Source organism: Acomys russatus, chromosome 27, assembly GCF_903995435.1.
Source record: "Acomys russatus chromosome 27, mAcoRus1.1, whole genome shotgun sequence".
Taxonomy (NCBI): domain Eukaryota; kingdom Metazoa; phylum Chordata; class Mammalia; order Rodentia; family Muridae; genus Acomys; species Acomys russatus.
The window spans coordinates 4583326-4602516 of NC_067163.1; the positions used below are offsets into that span (position 1 = coordinate 4583326).

Genomic DNA, 19191 nt, shown 5'->3' on the forward strand with positions numbered 1-19191 from the left:
TTTATTTTTATTTTACTTAATTTGGGAGAAAGAACACACTACAAATCTTCTCCTGGGGGCATTTGCAGAGATGAACCAGCAATAGTGGCTCAGCATTGCGCCTGCCTGAAGCTGTGGTGACAGCTGTCTCGAAGAGTTGATGAAAACTGCAAACGCTGGGGGAGTTAGACCAAAGGCTCCCGCACAGGGATGGTGTATGCCTGAGAATGGTGAAGGCTAGTCACACATCCCAGACTGAGGACATGCTCCTAAAATACTCAAGAAACTGACCCTTTCCACGGTCAGTGCAGACTAGGGAAATTGCTAGCCATTTACCAACACACCAAAGAAATGCCCTAAGACATAAACTGCATGCTAAGATTCTCTGCAAATGCTAGAGGAGGCGTCTGGCACCTAAGGAAATATTTTGGTCCATGAGCTGGCACTGATACGGCGGGCTGAGCCTCCAGTGGCTATGCCTGATCAGGAACATAGATGTTAGAAGTTTCACAAGTAGTGAAACAAATGGAGAGGCTCGCAGGTGGAGAGGCTGCCGTCCTGGGGAGGACGTGGACATGACTTCAAAGCTCTCCCAGTCTACTCTTTGTAATGTCAAGTTTTCAACATTCCGATAAGTGCAAAGAAACCACAAAGTCTGGCCCACAAAGAAAAAATGTATTAGTCTAAAGAAACTGTTCCTGGGCACTCCCAGGCTGTCTGTTTCCCAGAGAGACTTTAAATCAACCATTGCTTAATGTTCACGTAACTAAAGAAAACCATTTCTAAATGAGTATGGGAAGTTATGGGGGAGAACAACAACCAAATAGTAATTGTAAAAAGAACCAAATGAAGGAGAAATTATGCAATCATAATCTCAAAAGAGACAACATTCCAAAGAAAGAACTAAATAGAAATTCTAGTATTGAAAAGGACAGAATGTGAAATCACATACACACACACACACACACACACACACACACACCACCACCACCACCACCACACCACACACAGACACACACACAGATACAACACACACACACACACACAGACACACACACACACACACACACACACACACACACACACAGAGTATATCTCAAAAGGAAGCAATAATGAAGCCAAGCAAACAGGAGGTCAGGGAATTGGACAGCAGACCAATTAAGATTATCCAGTCTGGGAGAGAAGAATAGGGAAATGTGAACAGACCTCAGACCCTGCAGGAAGCATAGTGCGTCATGGAGTGCATCACCACAGAGACAAGAGGGCAAAGGAACAGGCAGAGAGCAAGGGCAGAAACTGCAGCAGGAGGGAGGACACTAACTTACTCATTTGAGAAGTTATCCAGGCTCCAAGTGGGACAGCCTGAAGCAGAGCAGAAATCATGGCTACAGTACACAGAGAAGCCATATTTAGACACAGCATAGCCATGATACATAGAGGAGCTACCTCTAAACCTACATAGCTATGGTGTATAGAGAAGCCCTATCTAGGCACAAATAGCCACAATACACAGAGGAGCCACATCTAGACACACGTAGCCAAGATGCAGAGAAGAGCCACATCTAGACACAATATAGCCAGTATACACAGAGTGGCCATACCTAGGCATAGCATAGCCGGGATGCACAAAGAAACAATATTGAAGAGTCTACTTCTACTAATCATTGAATGAGACCTTTGCCCTGTTCAAGAAACCCTGTAGGATTGCATCTGACTTACCACTGTGAATCCAAAGGTCAGAAGACCATGGGAGACACATGCTAGATGCTAACAGAAGGACTGTCAAGAAGTGTTTTCAAAAAGAACTGTCTTTCTCAGATGTAGAAGTAATTAAGGCATTCTTGACAAACAAAAACCAAGAGAATTTGTGGTGAACAGATAGGAAGATGTTGAATTCACAGGATAAGCTTCACAAAGGGACGTGTTTATGGAAGACTGTATGTGTGCTTTGTTATTCTAAATTTATCCTAACCTATCTAGAGATACTTACAAAAGAAGTAAATATGCCATGGTTAACAGGCATGTACATATAAAGGTACTTTTTTGAATCTGAAGGCCTGAAGGTGGGGAGGCAGGAATATCCAGGAATGAAGCACCTGGTCCCTGCTGAACCTCAGTTGATAGTAATTAATGTAAATTATGTTGGTATGCATTAAAATATTAATTATAATCCTAATGAATATTTCATCTGAATGTGAATTAAGGTGACAATATGTAAAGACCTACTTATACAATAAAAGAAATAGGTGTTTTGACACCTGTCTGTAAATCCTAGAACTTAGGAGGTCATGGATTTGACATCACTGTGGGTGACACAGAGAGACCCTCCCTCATTAAACAAACAGAACACAAACAAACAGAAAAACAAAAACCAAAGAAAAGGTAGCAACAGAATCTCAGAGGAAAGAAAAAGGACATGATCCACATAGCAAACAAGTAACGGAACGTCACATGTGAGTCCACTCTCTCTGGAATTGCCTCGATGGACATAATAAAACATTTAAGGGGCAGAAAGCAGAGGAATATACAGAGAACTAAGAGCCTCTGTTTTGCCCATAAGAAACACCTATTTATTCAGCCACGAATAGGTTTAAAACAAAAGGTTCACCAAGGTATATCAAGCATCCCAAGGAAAGCTTAAGTGATGTCGACTTCAGTAGGAAAGTTAACTGTCCCCACACTTCACCTTTGTTAGTTACATAGTTACAGTCAGTCGTTAGTTATGTAGTTACAGTCAGTCGCTAGTTACATAATTACAGTCATTAGTTACATAGTTACAGTCTATCATTAGTTACTTAGTTACGGTCAGTCTCTAGTTACATAGTTACAGTCAGTCAGTCATTAGTTACATAGTGTGCTCCCAGTTACATAGTAAACCTAAAAGGCCTCAGCTTGTAAAATGTAGTGGGTTTTTTAATGCTAAAAGTTAAATTGTTAGAGGAAAATAAAGACACCGCCTAGAAAGGGAATTATCCCATCTTGAAGACAAGGAAACCATAATATACCTATGCCTACACGGAGACGAAGACAGAGGAGGTAGAACTGATGATTGAAAAGGGAAACAGCATGGCTCATGGTGTGACTTCAGTAGTATTATAGTGATGGATGAGACAAATGCACAACAGCCAGAGACAGAGGCTGAATGACTCAGGCAGCTAGCCGTGTGGCAAGCACTGCCGAGCACACATTTGCAAGAGCTTATAAAGGATGGGCAATGTGGCAGGCTACAAAGGAAGTGTCTATATATCACAAGGGTTGACACAGACAACGTTAGCCTCTAACCTCAAACCAGTGAAGTTGGAAACCTTTAACAGATTGTATTTAAAAAAAATCAGGAATTTTGCAAGTACAAAAAAAATTAGCTTCTATGGATTGAATTATGCCTTTTTGTGATTCATCTGTTGAGCTCCTAACCCCATGTCTTCCTTAGTTTTCTATTGCTGTGATGAAAGACCATGACAAAGGCACCTTATAAAATAAATAATCTAATTGGGCTTATGATATCCAAGGATTAGAGTTTTTGATGGCAGAGGGAAAGAACACCTGTGAGCTCACATTTTGATTCTCAGCCATAAGACAGAGAAAAAGACATACACACTGGGAATGGTGTGAATCTTTTGAAATCGCAAAGCTGCTCCCAGTGACACACCTCCTTCACGAAGGCCACACCTTCTAATCCTTCTATAGGAGTTCCACCAACTGGGGACCAGATATTCAAGCATTTGAAGCCTTGGAGGCTGTTCTTATTCAAGCCGTCACACCCTGCATACCCCAGAATGTGACTAATTCTCAATATATGCCCTTTTCTGGGGTGGGAAATTAAAATGAGGACAGTTAGGGGGATGCAGGAAGAAAAGGACAAGGAAAGAAGACTCCCTGAGATGCTGGCTTCTTGTTCCCAGAAGACATTGTGAGGATAAACTGCAGGAAGGCATGGGATGGTTTTCTCAGTAGGACCAATAGGTGTTAGTGGAAGATGCAAGAGTCCTATAAAATACTCCACCCAGCATCTGTTTAAGGACTTCCAGCTGTAGGGGTTAAGTTGTACCTTTCTTTACATCCTGTTCTTGAGTCTTTCCTGCACGTTCAATGTGTTGTCTGTGTCAGGGAATAATCTTGGTCACTCCTAGATGGCCACCAGCACCCCTGTTACACACCCACAACTCACCAATTTCCCCTGTCATGGTGGTGCATTTTTCACAACCATTAAACCTCGACCTGAATGAGGTAATCAGTGCCAGTCCGTAGTTGTAATTGCCTATAGCAAAAAAGCATGTGAATACCAACTACCTACCTTCCTGCATTTGAAAATAGAAAACAGTAAAGCAACAGCCAGCGCTCATGAAAGGTACACACAATTGGGTACACTAGAAGCTTTGCTGACCACATGCAACTGAAAATCCCTAGGGTGGCACATGTCATCAACAACAAATCAAGATTAAAAACACCCAAGATGTGTAGACTGGGAAACTAAGGCGACCTTCAAGGACTGGAGAGACTGAGTTAATACCGTCCCACAGTGGAGCCTAGTACAGACCGCTTCCCAGAGGAACACTGCTATGACTAAAGAGGGGCTAATACAAGGCTGCAGGTGTTGCCGTAAGCCAGAACACAGGAAACATGACAACATGGTGATGCATATGGCTGTACTAGGGTCAAACCCAGAGCCACCAAGTGTAAGAAAATGGGCTGATGAGGCTGTGAAAACAACTTCAGTGGCTCCTGGCCAGGCTCTGGGGCCCTTCCAGACCGCTGCCAGTACAAGTCCTATAACTAGGTGGGTTTCACACCATGATGCAAGGTCATTGCTATGTATGAAACTCCATGTAGTGAAACACAGCACATCCTTAATATGAGCATAATGGATACAATCACACCTCCCTGTAGATCCATTGAAAAACAAAGCAAAGCCTGATATTTTTCCACAGTGGATGCACTCAACAAGAGCAGACGTTCTCTCCCAGGCACCTCCACAGACCATTGGCACCAGACCCGGGAGCAGACCGGAGTCTGAGGTCATCCCTGTAGGGGATGGGGCAAAGACTCTGTTGTCTCCACTTCTGTGCTACACTGTGCCAGAAGCCCCTGTCAGGACAGTGGTGTAGGAGGTGCTCATCTTAGGACCATGAGAACACAGCAAGGACGACACAGCTCTGATATCCTGAACAGCACCGCGCAGTGAGCTTTATGTTGTGTGCACAGTGTGCCTGTTGAACAGGGACACTTAGTCTGTGTTGTGAAACATCTTGGAGTCAGTGTTCCAACTCTGCATTGCCCATCTTAGGACTTCACCCCTTTATTACTTTATTTACTTAATTTAGATGCTCTTCTGTGTGTGCACGCATACATCAGAGAACAGCTACATGGAGTTTGTTCTTTCCTTCCACTGGGGAATCAAACCCAGCTCATCACACCAAGTGATAAGTGCCTTCACCTGTGAGCTGCCTTGATAATTCCCCCTTTACTTTTTAACCAATTAGAGACAATGCCTCACTATGTAGATAGGCTGGGTTTCAGACATGTGTCACGATGCCCAGATTTTCTTTATTTTTAATGTGTTTGAAAATACAGTATTCTATTTTCTGTGTGTTCCTAACTTCTCCCAAGACCTTTTGATTAGAATAATGTTTATGGGGAAAGAGTTAATTCTTTAGTGTTTGGAAGAAAACAACAAAGTATATCTAGTTTATTATTCATAGCTATTATAGACAGTGTCAATTGCTGTCCTCTGGAGTCTGCCCTGAAAATTGCTGTGTGCACAAGAGCCCACGGAGCTTGACAGTGGATATTCCTGACATTACTACTGGAACTCGAGTCCCATAAGTGCCTGGATCTCTCCGCATGTAGCGTGGGGATACTATCATCATAACAGTCTCTTAACACTGAGGGGGCAGCATCTTACTTTTATCATACACATGCCCAACTATGCAGAGAATAAGACAGTAAATAGAAGATTCCCCCTCACTCACGTTCACTCAAGGTTGCCTTACTTGCATGCTCACCCTAAACCAGCATAGTTGATCATGGCCCCATCGTCCAGTGCTCCCATACTGTGCTCGAAGATGGGCTTGACTCTCCGTGAGGTGTTACCAATGGTTACTGAGGGGAGTGACTTAATTCCATTGATTAAAGCAGGTGTGCCTGCAGGCCTGTTGCGGGCAGGGGTCCCGGATTGCCTGCAAGTCGAGAAAGTGGTGTGCATAACCCATGACAAGTAGAGTCCCAGGCTGGCTAAGATTTCCTTTATTCTTGTCTGCCTCACCCAATGCTCTAAGAATGCTGGCAGTTGGACATTTCTCTACAGACCTACCAAGGTTCTGAGAGGGCTCCCCAGCAAACTGGATGCTGGATTTAAAAGAAAATCCAGAACTGAAGAGAGAACATCATCATGAAATGAAAGTAACTTGTTTGTGAATAGAAAGGGTGTGTTCTCAGAACTCTACAGGAATAGCCTTGGGGTAGACAGGCTGTCATCTGGAGAAGTAAGACAAGCTTGGCTCTTGGTCCTCCAGATGACAGCGGATTTCCGTAGTGAGAGAGATTTGGACACAGGGTGCTTTGAGTGGAGGAAGGATTGAGGATGGGCACTCTAGGCTTCTTTCCCAGGTCCACTCTATGGTAGATGGCTGTTGCCATCACACACACGGCACACACTAGCAGCAGAGAGGGTGGTTTTCTGTGGCTGGAGCCTGTGCAGGAGCAGCCAGGCTGTTGAGATTGCATATCATCTTGGAGTCGTGAAGAGTGAAGGAGACAACAAGAGATTAGCCACCCGGAGGCGCAGATGCTGTGAAGGATAGAAAGAGAGGCACCTTCCGGTCAGCCTTATGCGGTAGAGAGGCAGCAGGTCTCCTTGGTGAGGGTGACTGAAGCTGAGCCATTCTGAGCACTGCTGTGTCAAGCTGAGAGCAAGAGTGGCTCTGGTGGGGGCACGTTAGTTTATGGCTGCCATCCTTCCTGCACTGGGGAGGCTGAACCGGGAGGCTGAAAAGTTCCTGGTTGCCTGACTTGGGCTACATAGAATCACTGAGCCTGAACTAAAGCAACAATAACAACATAGCCAAAACAAACAAAGAAATGGTAGCTGCTACTTTGTTCCTTTTTGTGGCATGAATGATGTGTGTTTTAAACCATAGATATACCACTAGTGGTGGAGACCAGTGGAGTGACTCGGAACCTAAGGACATTTCTAGGAGACTTGCCCTATCAGGACACTGCAAGTCACAGAGACTGAGGCCCCTCTCAGTGCCTCGTGACATTGCTTGTGCTAATGAATTCACCTTGCTATTAAGTGGACACAGGTCGTTTTCCAGTTGTTGGTTTGCTCTGATAATTGGCATATATTTTGATCTATGTGACTTTACGGCTTTGCCCCATAATGGTCTGTGACAGTAGAAGAAACCCGGGCAAGGGCTAACGGCACAGATGGAGGCTTAATGTACAACATGCAAACTTTCATTGCTTTAAGCCAATAGGTCCTCGAAGATGGCAAAACAATGTCCTTGTAGAGAGTGGGTCCTTTTTATTTATATGTTTTCTTTTGTTCTGCAAAGTGCATATAAACTCAGTGCTTCAAAATAATGCACTGCAGTCAACTCGACACTCTCATTAGCGTCTATGGCTGTATCGGGTAACCAAACTCCCACGCCAGGTAACAGCTTTGGACGCAAGGAGAAACACATATGATTGTAGGTGTGTGGCGTGGGATCTGACAGAGACTTGCCCTCACCATGTGTCCCCCACAGCTGTTGTCCGAGCTGCTTATAAAATACTGCCAGTTCGAGCTCCGGGTACAGAACATGCCTTCTCCAACTGTTTTCTCTCTTCCCTTGCAGTGCTTCGACTCTTGAAGGAAGGGGCGGACCCACACACTCTTGTCTCCTCAGGAGGGTCCTTACTGCACCTGGTAAGAACTGACACTTGAAGGGCCCACATGGCAACACCTGGAGACAGAGAGTCAATGAAGGACTCAGAAGCCAGTCCCATAATGAGCATCCAACAATGACCAGGAAAAACAAATGGCACAGGTGACAGATGACAGGTGGAGATAAAGAGCTGCAGAGTTTGATGTCCAGAGGGAAGGGAAGTCACTGGGTCCTAGCTGAGCTGGGGGAGAGGGTGGAACAAGAGAACCAAGTCTCGGCTCACTCTTACACCCACCGAACCTTTTATCAGGGTCTTACATGCACCATCCTTGCTTCTGGATAGATCCTGTCACAGTAGATGGAGCGAGCACATCATATGACTGTGGCGATGCATTCCTTACTCTTACCAGGTAACGAGCACTCAAGGCACAGTGGAGGAGCCACGAATGAGAGACCCCGAGGATATAGGGCCTCCTGGCTAGTGGGAATATAGTTACGTGAGAGCCGATGAATAGACTACAAAGGTTCAGAAAGAGTACAGCAAGAAGAAAAGGCAGTGCTGACAGATTTCACCACAGGCTGGGGCACGCATTCCACACTGCCCTTCATGCATAGGGTGGGTCTGGGAGATAAACAGAGGAAGCCAGTGTTGGGTGAAGGAAGGAGCTCACAGCTTGATATACTCTCCATTAGCAGAGGTTACTGAGTAAATAAAGGGAAAGGAACAATTGCAGGTTGCTAGAGAGAACAAATTACAGGGCTTTAGAAAGCTTTAGGTACCAGAAAGGCAATTTAGCCATCTAGATGCCAAGTGTGAACAGCCTCACAGGGAGCCCACGCCTCGGGGCATCCCTCATTGGGGTGCCTGGTGCTCTCAGACCTGGTCCTAATTACACACTGTTCCATTATTGTCTTGAAGGGAGGCGGCACAGAGCAGGCGCGTGGGGATGAGGAACAAGCCGTAGACAATGTTGGGCTGTCCCAGAGCTGCATTTATATAACTCAAATATTACGCAGCAAGTACCATACTCTAAGTGCTGGTTTCTCTGAGACATTTTTCTCTTAGATGTTCTAGGAAAAAAATTTACACGTGAATTAATTGTCCCAATAGGGCTAAGATTGATATAGATAATATTTTTGCTTGTATATCTTTATATTTTAACATCTTTTAATACCATCTTTGAAAACACATTTGGCTCAATCTCCTTGCCTACTGTTCCTTAAAAATTCCTGTAGCAAACAAATGACAGGTAGCAAATACTGGAAGTTAGCACTGGAGACTGTGGCAAAAGCAGCCATGCCTGTGCCCCAGGAAGTTTGTCTCATGGGGCCACCATAGAGGGATCCTCAGATTTGAATCTTTGTAAGAATTTATGGAGTAAGGAGTAGAAGTGTGTAAGCCTTAATAAAGTGTCGTGGGTTTGTGACACTGGGTTTAGCTAATAAACCAAGAGGAGGGCTGCCAATTCTCAGACAGCGGAGAGTGATTTTCAGGAATCCTCAGTGCTATGCTGTACCGTTGTCACACCACAGTCAACCTGGAGGGAAAATTCCATAGAAATTATGAGTACCCTTCTACTGAATGGGTCTAGTTTTAATACAAAGATGAAGAATCCATGTCACGGTGGCTCAAGAATTTCCAAGATGCATTGGAGCACAGAAAAGCTGGGTAAAGAACAGAGCAGAAGATGGAGAGGAGAGAAAAAGGAGAGGCAGGGAGAAGTATGCATAGATGATGAGACAGAAAATAGACGCATACAGACAAGGGATGCTGGTGAGGTGGGACTGACAAGCACTACAGAGACATAAAGATAGGGGGATAAAATTACAGGGCGGGCAGATAGACGATAGAGAGATACATGGTAGATTATTGACAGAGGACAAATATATAGATGAAGAAATAGAAAGTAGATGACTATATAGATGATACATGCACTGATGGATTGATAGGTGATATAAAGGTGAGGTACAGCTTAGAAGGAAGCGTTAAAATGAGCTTATGGTCCCTGGAGAACCAACAATGAACTCTGAACATATCTAGGCAATTTCACAGCCCCACAGCTCCCCCTACACTGGGGAGGTATGCATGAGAGATGGTGATGTTAGGCTGACTGAGTTCTCTTAGGTTCTTTGAACACTTCCAGGAGAGAGGTATGCTCTAAAACTGTCCAGGATCCAGACTTCAGGAAAGAAGACTAAAAAGCCTGGGAGCCCTGGCAACAGGCAGGTTAAGGAGTGTGGTGACTCTGGTCAGGTGCTATGATCATGCTGCCCCCCCCCCCCAACACCAACAGACAGAAGGGGGAGAAAGAGAGAGCACACACACTTGTGTAAAAAACGCTAGGATTGCTTGCTTCGTGCACTGGTTACTGTAGGGTAAGAGGACTTTTGTGCAGAAGGGCACTGCATTGACTAGGATGCCAGACCCATCCTGGAAATGCTAAGTCTTTGAGCAAGAGACACTGCATTTTATACTAAGTGAAGTCCATGTGGTGAGTTCTGCTTGACACTTGGAACGAGAGACAAGGGTGGCAGAGAACCTGGGGACATGATACCAGGTGACGGGCAGAGACGTGGTTCCCTTTCTTGCTCATTTCCTTGGTGAGGTGAAGTGTCACCACAAACTGGCTGATGTGACGATCATCAACACGGATTCAGGAAAGTGCTGCTGGTGTGGGGGAAATTCTTCTTGGGGAGCATGGGCTTTGCTAAGCAGTGATAATATTGTAAGAACGCTTACAGAAACGCTCAGCCTTCATAATCTTTTCAGACAAGTGTGATTAAAGGTATTTATTGCTGTCAAATTATTATTCATAATCCTTAGAAGTGCGAATCACAAAGTACATCACTAGAGAAAGGGTGGGTGTCACTTTCAGCTTTGCATCTAATTAACTTTTTTTATTCTCCTTGAAAGACTGTGAAATTCTAAACTCCAAGTACGTATTGAGGTGTAAATGTGAATTCCCATACTCCAGGTCAGGGGTGTCATTGTGTATATGTGTGCTTTGTGTGCCAAAGTGGGGGTGCGTGCAAGTGAGTGTGAGGTGTAAGTGTGGGTTCCTGATGTTCCTGATGTCCCTGTCAGGGAAATCTTTGTGCTTGTGTGTAGGGGTGTGCAGTGTGTGTGTGTGTGTGTGTGTGTGTGTGGGTGGGGGGGCATGCAGGTAGGTGTAAGGTGTGTCTCTGCCTCTGGAATATCTATCACACTCCATGTGACTGCAAGGCTCTCACTAGCCATCAATCTCTCAGAATCTACAGCCTTGTCCCTTCATTTCCGCCTCCCTGGAGTCCTGGGGTTACAGGCACGCAAAGCTGTGCCTGACTTTGTACATGCGTGCGAGGGATCCCAATTCATCTCCTCCTGCTTGCATGGAAGTGTTCTTGGCCATGGAGCCATGTGTGGAGCCCCTCGAAGGTATCCTCATAGGCCAGAATGAAAGGATCACACACAAAACCGCTGATTGTGCAGTGTGCTGCCCACAAGAGGAAGAAAAGAGAAGGGCTGCTTTCCCGTGGACCCAGATCATTCTACACCCCCCCCCCATTGCGGCGTGGTTCTCAGCACCCAACTCCCTGCAATCACCCCCAAAGCTGACACTGTGGTGGGTGGGTGGGTCCTAGTTCACACCATCAAATTTTCAAGTGATTTAACAGTGACTCACATGACTGGGGACACGAGACACAAAGACCTTAAAGTCAGTGTTTTTTCCATCAAGCTACTGCATTTTCCCTTCCCAGCGGCTCCCTCGAGCGCCTTCCAGGATGCTTGCCTTGGAAGGCCTTGATGCTAACCTTATATTAAGGCTTCTCCCTTGTGCAGTTTTTAGGTTTTACAGCTTTATAAATTTTTCTTGTAATTTTAGACTCTGAATTTATCTTCTCTTTACCGTGTTGAGTGAGTGTCGTCTGTAGTGCAAAACTGCAGAGCAGCAGTTGTGATGTATACACACACCAACTGCCCTCTGTGATTTACTGAAAAACAAAAACAAAAACAAAACAAAAAACAAACAAGCCCCACCCATTGCCATTAAACTCCCTTTGAGACTATTTCATATATCGGTCATCGTATGTCTACCGATCCATTTCCAAATCCTGATGTGTGGCTCAGTGAGTCTCTGCCTTTGCGTCAATATCACATTGTTTTGCTTACAACTTTACGTCTAGATTTTAGGTACTTTCAGTCCCCAGACTTTGTTTTCTTGTCCATGATTTTTAGCTTTCTAGGTCCTAAGCATTAACCTATGAAGCCTCAGGTTTTTTTGTCAGTGCACATGCTCCTCTGGGGATTCTGGCTGCATTTTAATTAAGTATAGACAGGGGTAGGGAGAAACGGTTAATGGTTCCATGTCTTCTGCCTCAACCACGCGTAAGCGTCCCCTGTCTCATGAGATGTGGCCGCACCAACGCGCTCCTGCATACAGGCTGCTACTCTTACACATATTTTGTTTGTGTATTTTCCAAACTTTTGCCACTAATGTGTAGAAATTCCGAGTTTCTGTTCTCACCTGTCCTACAACTCTGTCACATATGTGTAAAAGGTATGATGGTTGCTCTTATGTAGGAGATATCTGCGGGTCCGTGAGTGCAGGTGGGTGTGATGGCAGTGTTGCTGCTGTTTGTCATTCCTCGTCACACCAGCAAGGATCTCCAGGGAGTGCTGAGGAGGGAGGAGACTAGTGGGCCCACCCCTGGCTTCAGTGATGAGAAACACTCAAGGTTTCTTTTAGACAATTATTCAGTCTTGCAGCCTCCGCCGTTAAGTCATGGTGTCTGTCAGATGCCGCTGTGCTTAGATTGGAATCTGGTGTTTGCTTTTTGTCTATTGATCGATCCCATTTGACAACCCCCCAGCCCCCCACACTTTTTCTGACTTCTTTTGGATTATCTTGTGTGGTTCCAGTTTATGTTCTTATGATACACAAAACTTACCTTAGCGTGTCTGTGTCTCAATATTCTTAGGGTGTGACTAATGCACCCCCAGTTGCTTCAAGAACTGTTGTATTTTCTCCAAACTACATCTATCTTCTATCTATCTATCTATCTATCTATCTATCTATCTATCTATCTATCTATCTATCTATCTACCTACTGAATTATCTATCTATCTATCATCTATCAATCTATCTACCATCTATCTATCTTCTATCTGCTTGTCTGTCTGCCTTTCTATTAATCTAATCTATTTATCTGTCATCCATCATTTACCTACCTACCTATCATCTATCCCTCTTTCTTCCTTCCTTCCTTCCTTTCTTTTTTTCTTTCTTTCTATCATCTACCTACCTACCTACGATCATCTCCCTCTGCATCCAGGTTGATCTTGTCCTTGTGACTTTCATGCACCCAGAACCACAGCTTTTCCTCACCGTGGCTTGCCTACGGTGTTTCCAATCCCCTGATTTGTGGCTTCTAGGCACTGCCCCTCTTCTGGGTGCCACTCTGTTGGTCACTCACTCTCCATCCTGTAGACTCTACTTAAATATGCTGCCTTGATGCTTCTCTAATAATTTGTACTGGATTCTCAATGTCTCGATGGAACATTTTGCCCATCAAGTGCTAGATGATTCTTTTTGTAGCTTCAGGGTACCATTCAGTACTTTGGGGATCTGTAAGTTATTTAGAAATGATCATGTTGGCCGGGGCTTGCTCTTATGATTTATTTGGTGGGACGAGAACAGCATTTAATTGATTTATTTAGTGGGACTAGAACAGCATTTAATTGAAAATTAGTGTCCCCTCCACTGAAGAGAGATACAGGCATCCAGTCTGACCAAAGGGAACAGGTGCCAGTTTCTACTGCGGTGTCATCTGCTTATCGCCCCTGGAGCCGCTGTCCCTGGTATGGGGATCATGCTCATCTTCATTTGGCCCTGGGCTTCAAGGCTTCTGGGAGTTCTTCCCTCACCCAGCTGTTGTCTCTCTGCCACTATGAGCCCGAGTCACACTGACTCCTGCTCCCACATTGTCACTAAATTGTCTCTCAAGGTAGTAAATTCAACAGTGCTAGAGCTTATACAGTCTGTTTCCTGATTGTGTGCATGTGTGTGCATGTGTGTTCGTGTGTGTGTGTGTGTGTGTGTGTGTGTGTGTGTGTGTGTGTGCCAGTGGAGGCTAGCGGAGGGCATCAGATCCCTGCTGCAGGAGTATCGGGCACTCATGAGCCTGCCAGCCTGGACGCTGTGAACTGGGCTCAGGTAGGTCCATTGCAAGGGCAGTATATGCTCTTAACTATAGAAAAGTAGCTGAGTCCGTCCTCCTGAGTTCTGAAGGTCAGTGACTTCCGTCTCCATGGAGACTGATTATAGCAGATGGAGGTACTGGTACTGTCAGCAGCAGGCTCTTCCAACACTGTATTCCTCAGGGTGCTGTCCAGTAAACAGTGTGTGTGTGTGTGTGTGTGTGTGTGTGTGTGTTGTCATAGTGGGAATAGTGAATGATTTGGTAAGAAAAGTCTACTCTAAAGATATATATCTCCTACATAACACACATCTATCATAGAAAAACTGTTATATGTCTATTAATAGTCCTAATAAACTATGTTTTTGAATCAGAAGCATATTGCATGCAAAAGCATATTTTAGAAAATTCACTGTAGATGGCCCGAGAATCTAATCAGGACATGCTTTAACTTTTAAAACATCTGCCCCTATTTACTTTTCATCTCTAATGCCTGTTGCCAGATTTCCCATCAGCTTGACATATGCCCCTTTCCCTTAGTCTTGCTGGGGATGGAGAGCACATTTTTGGCTTCACCCATGACGTTCTGACTGTCAGTGATGTTTGCAGCATTATTACAGCTTGTGTTTCCTTTCTATATTTCCTTCAGTGTGCTCGATATGACAACGTCTTCATCGCAGAAGTCCTCATTGACAGGGGAGTCAACGTCAACCACCAGGATGAGGACTTTTGGACACCAATGCACATCGCCTGTGCCTGTGACAACCCTGACATGGTCCTGCTGCTCATACTCGTAAGTACATTGGTCTAGTTGGCCTGGCATGTGAAGACTCACTCGCTGATAGACGTGTGTTCTCTAGGCCTCTCAGTGCAGCAGCACCATACTGCTTTGGGGAAGAGCGCGTGTCTATGTCACCACCGTTCATGCCTCAAGAATGCGGATAATTAGGAACTAAAGTTGTCAATCACGAAGTTCCTAAAATAGCTCATGTTCGTGACACGTCAAGATTTAGAATTGCGTGCTTTGGCACAAGTCATGCTCGTGGAATGAACATGCCTGTCCTCAGGAATACACATGGAGGCAACTGCTTGCTGTTGGGCGTTTACAAACACTACGTCCAGCATGGTCATGAGTTTGGGAGGGAGAGGGGAGGACACAGGAGATGGAGGAGGTGAGGGAGAAACAATGCACATACAGTACTTGTGTATGAAATACTCAAAATTAATTAACAACAGCCACCCCTCTCCCTATGCTTGAACCAGCACACCACTGGGTGGGACTTTTCCTTTCTTAGTTCCGGCAGGGTTTGCAAAATCAGTTCCATTGTAGCCAATATGAACCCCTCTAGTCCAGAGTGTCAAAACGTCTGAGGAAGGCGCAGGGCAAAAGACTGCCTTCTTTATGTAGTCTCCATGGAAGGCAGGTCCAGACTACTATGTAAGAACGACATTGCGGAGTGACAACAACACTGAGCTTGCACATGATGGTATCACGAACTCAAGGTTCAAGGTGGACCTTTGTGAATATCACCCCGCCCCCTGACTGACCAGAGACACTATGATCATGGGAAGAGTGACTTCCAGAATGCCTCCAAGGACTGGGGGCAGGGCACCCCAAGGAGCACACCAAAACAGAACGCTGCATGTTTATTAGCCAAGGCTGGAGGAAGCCTGCATGTGAGAGTCTCTCTCTCTCTCTCTCTCTCTCTCTCTCTCTCTCTCTCTCTCTCTCTCTCTCTCTCTCTCTCTCTCTCTCTCTCTCTCTCTCTCTCTCTCTCTCTCTCTCTCTCTCTCTCTCTCTCTGTAACTGCATGATGAGGAAAGCAAGGTGAAGTTTGTACACACTGAGCTTAAACTGCCTCTTCCAAGGAGAATCAATAAATAGTGACATTCCTCAGAGTCCTCAGAATCAATGTTTAGAAGAGCAAGTCCCTAAAGAAGCATCAAATCTTAGTCACTTGGGACAAATATCGCATGACATGGCCAGAGTCGCTGCTGGATTCCTCATGAAGTGGGGAGTTCTTCATAGTCACCATCTGCCTTCAGCTTGTCTTCCATCTTTTCTAACTTGACCCTTATTTATCCCTGAAATTATCATCATGTCACCTCCGTTCTTCCACACCACACTGTGAGTGTGGGCTTGTATAAACCTAACATATTGAAAAATAAAACAGGACTTTGCAGCAGAAACAATAGGTATTGCATATGTAAATGTGTGCTGCTTAAATATATATAGTAAATATATTTATAGACCAAAGAAAAATGCTCATTGTAACTTAAACATATTATAAGCCATTTTCTGTTGCATTCTTCTTAAGAATATTTCCTTTGACAAGAACTATGCCAGGCTTTCCTGTACAGAACATTGTCACCTCAAGTACATAGGAGGCACATCTGTCTGTGGACAAATTGACATGAGGCTTATAGTTAATTTCATGACACACTTACAAAGACAGGGTTATTTAGAGTCTGCAGTAACTCTTTAAGTGCAAAAGCCACTTCCACACTTAACTGGCACAAGTGCCAGAGGGCAATATCTACGCCGTGCTGTCCTTGACCCTCGGAGAGCTGACTCAATTAATGCTGACGTGAAGTTGGCACGTATGACCTTAATCCATGGTGGAGATTTTCTTTGTGTGTCAGAAATATTAAGTGGGTGACAAAGCTTCTGTGTAAGACATGATAGCTAGGTCGTGTGCACATGTACGCGCATGTGTGTGTATGTGTGCGCGTGTGTATGCGAGCAAAAACCAAAACCAAAGGAATGGAGGGAGAGGAAGGACTTTTGGAGTTCAGTGAGTTCTGACCAACAGCACCAAGCAGGCTGACAGGAGCTCCTGTCATAGCGACACCGTCCAGTCAGCAGCTGTCAGGGCAGCAACATGGACTCGGGATTTTACAACAGGCGCTGGTTTATAGGGGCTCCTGGGACCTTATACTTGTTTGGAATTGTAAGAGACGCACTGTGTCCTCAGAGGTTCTCTGCACTGTGGCTGCATCTGGCAGTCCTCAGCTCTGCTGTGGCCTGAGCAGTGTTGTCACAGTGGCCAAGAGTCAAGCCTGTTCTCTCCTGTGCACTGCCAGGCTTCAACCTGAGTTCCCTAACGACTCTCTCACCTCATGTGAAGGGTTGCTTGAGAAGCTGAGCCCCTGTGTCTGCCAGCAGCTCCTGAGCTGACTCAGTTTCCTGTGTCCTGTACTTAGAACCACTCAACATTTCCAAGGATTGCTAACACTCTTTTTTTTAAGTATAATTTATCTTTTAAATTAAAATATAATTACATAATCCCCCCTTCCCTTTCTTCCTTTAGTTAATGTACATAGTTATTTAAATCATAATGTTGATTTCTATAAGTATTGGCAGCAGTTCAAAGGCATTTGAGAAAGAAGAGAGAAAATTTCCTGTCTGTACCTGATGCTTTTAGGGAAAAGCTAATTCTTAAAGGGTAATCTGTGTCAACAAATTATAGCTTATGTATTTAACTTCCGATGTCCTTTTCATTGGGTGTTTTTTTTTTCTAATTGCAAGAACTATTTAATTCAAAAGCACTGGATATATAAAAAAGTGAAAGAAAGACAAAAAGACAGAAAGACAGACAGAAAGAAAATTTACCTAAACTTCTACCTGCCATAAAAACCTACCTCCAGCTTTCCCTGTGTGTGTATTTATATGTGTGTTCATGGGTATATATATGTGAACATAATGTGCATGTATCTGTTGGAGATACATGTGTGCCTCTGTATACAAGTGTATGTGTGTGTGCATGAATATGTACACACACGTGTGTGAACATCCATGTGCCTCTGTACAGCATACACCTAATACTTGGATTCATACTATGTTCACATTGCAAACTTTACATGTAAGTGTGTGTACCTCTGTGTATGTGTGTGCACGTGTGTATATGTGTATATATGTAGGACACACATTTAATTCTTGGATTTATAGAAGTTGTTATATTGCTTATTATTCAAGGATGTTTAAATTCACATAATTTTCTGAGTATTTCTCACAGTTTAAAACATTCTGAACATGAATTCAGTGGTGCGTGGTTTCCATATTTAGGTGCTATAATATTTTAGGAATATTTTTGGCAACTTGATTTCCACTTCTTCATGATGGTTATCACTTCATAATTTAAGAGATCTGTGTTTCTGTAAAAATGTACCATCTTTCATTCCTCCATGAGTGAAACAGAATATGTGTAGCAGGCATCTGATGCAAGTGTCGACAAATCTCTGTCTATACTGGAACCTTTCAATTCCGGTACTTTGAGGCTTTCAGCTAAAGCATAGTCTACACCTCCCATCAGGGAAGTAACTCGTCTGCACCTCTGAGGTTTCCCTAGTATTGTAGTGTTGGGAAGGTCTGAGAAAACTGCACATCGACACTTGTAACTGAGAAAGGCTGTGCTGCTGTGCTTGGCAATAGTTAAGCTTTGCCTCTTGAACCTTGCATGGAGCCAAAACACGGAAAGACCTCATGTAAGGGGACAGGCCATGAAGTGTAAAGTCCTCATGTGACAGGACAGGTCGTGCAGTGTAAAGTCCTCATGTGACGGGACAGGTCGTGCAGTGTAAAGTCTTCATGTGACGGGACAGACATGCAATGTTCCTGCAGCTCTCCAGCTTCTCCTCTGATTTGGTCTCATGGTTGTAAGTCAAGGGTAGATTTCAGATGGTGAAGCCTGTGTTTCCCTGGAGTGGGCGTGCTTTCATTTGGAAGGAAGGCACCTTTTGTGTGGGTGACACTGTAGTGGATACAGAAACATGAAAGAAAATAAACAGAAGAGAGAGAGAGAGCCTCTGTTGGTGACTTGAAACGCGCCTGGCTACAGAAAGAGGTGCAATGGTGAAGTCTTAGTCAGGGCCTCACATGCTAGAAGGACACACCAAGCATATGAGGTGCTGTGAGAGGCAGTGAGAGTGTGTTGGCTGGAGAGTGGAGCAGCACATTTGAATTGTGTTAGAGGTGGAGAGTAAAGACCACAACATAAACACCAGACTGATGTCCTGGAATCCGAAGAGCGTGGCCGGCGAGTGACCTCAGCTGTTAAGAATCCTGAGCTGTAAACACATCCTGAGTTAGTGGAAGGGCTGCTGTAGAATCTCAGAGAAAATCTGATTCACACCTAGACCTGGGGTGCTGAGTGGCGGACAGTGGTAAGAA

At 44.6% G+C, this 19191-nt stretch overlaps 1 protein-coding gene across 1 annotated transcript in view; it reads left to right on the forward strand.

Annotated features, from left to right (window-relative positions):
- Myo16 (myosin XVI) overlaps positions 1-19191 on the forward strand; it is a 373810-nt gene that overhangs the window by 49171 nt on the left and 305448 nt on the right. The window contains 2 exon segments of the mRNA XM_051169490.1: positions 7815-7885; positions 14671-14814. Of these exon segments, the coding sequence (XP_051025447.1) occupies positions 7815-7885; positions 14671-14814 (215 nt within the window).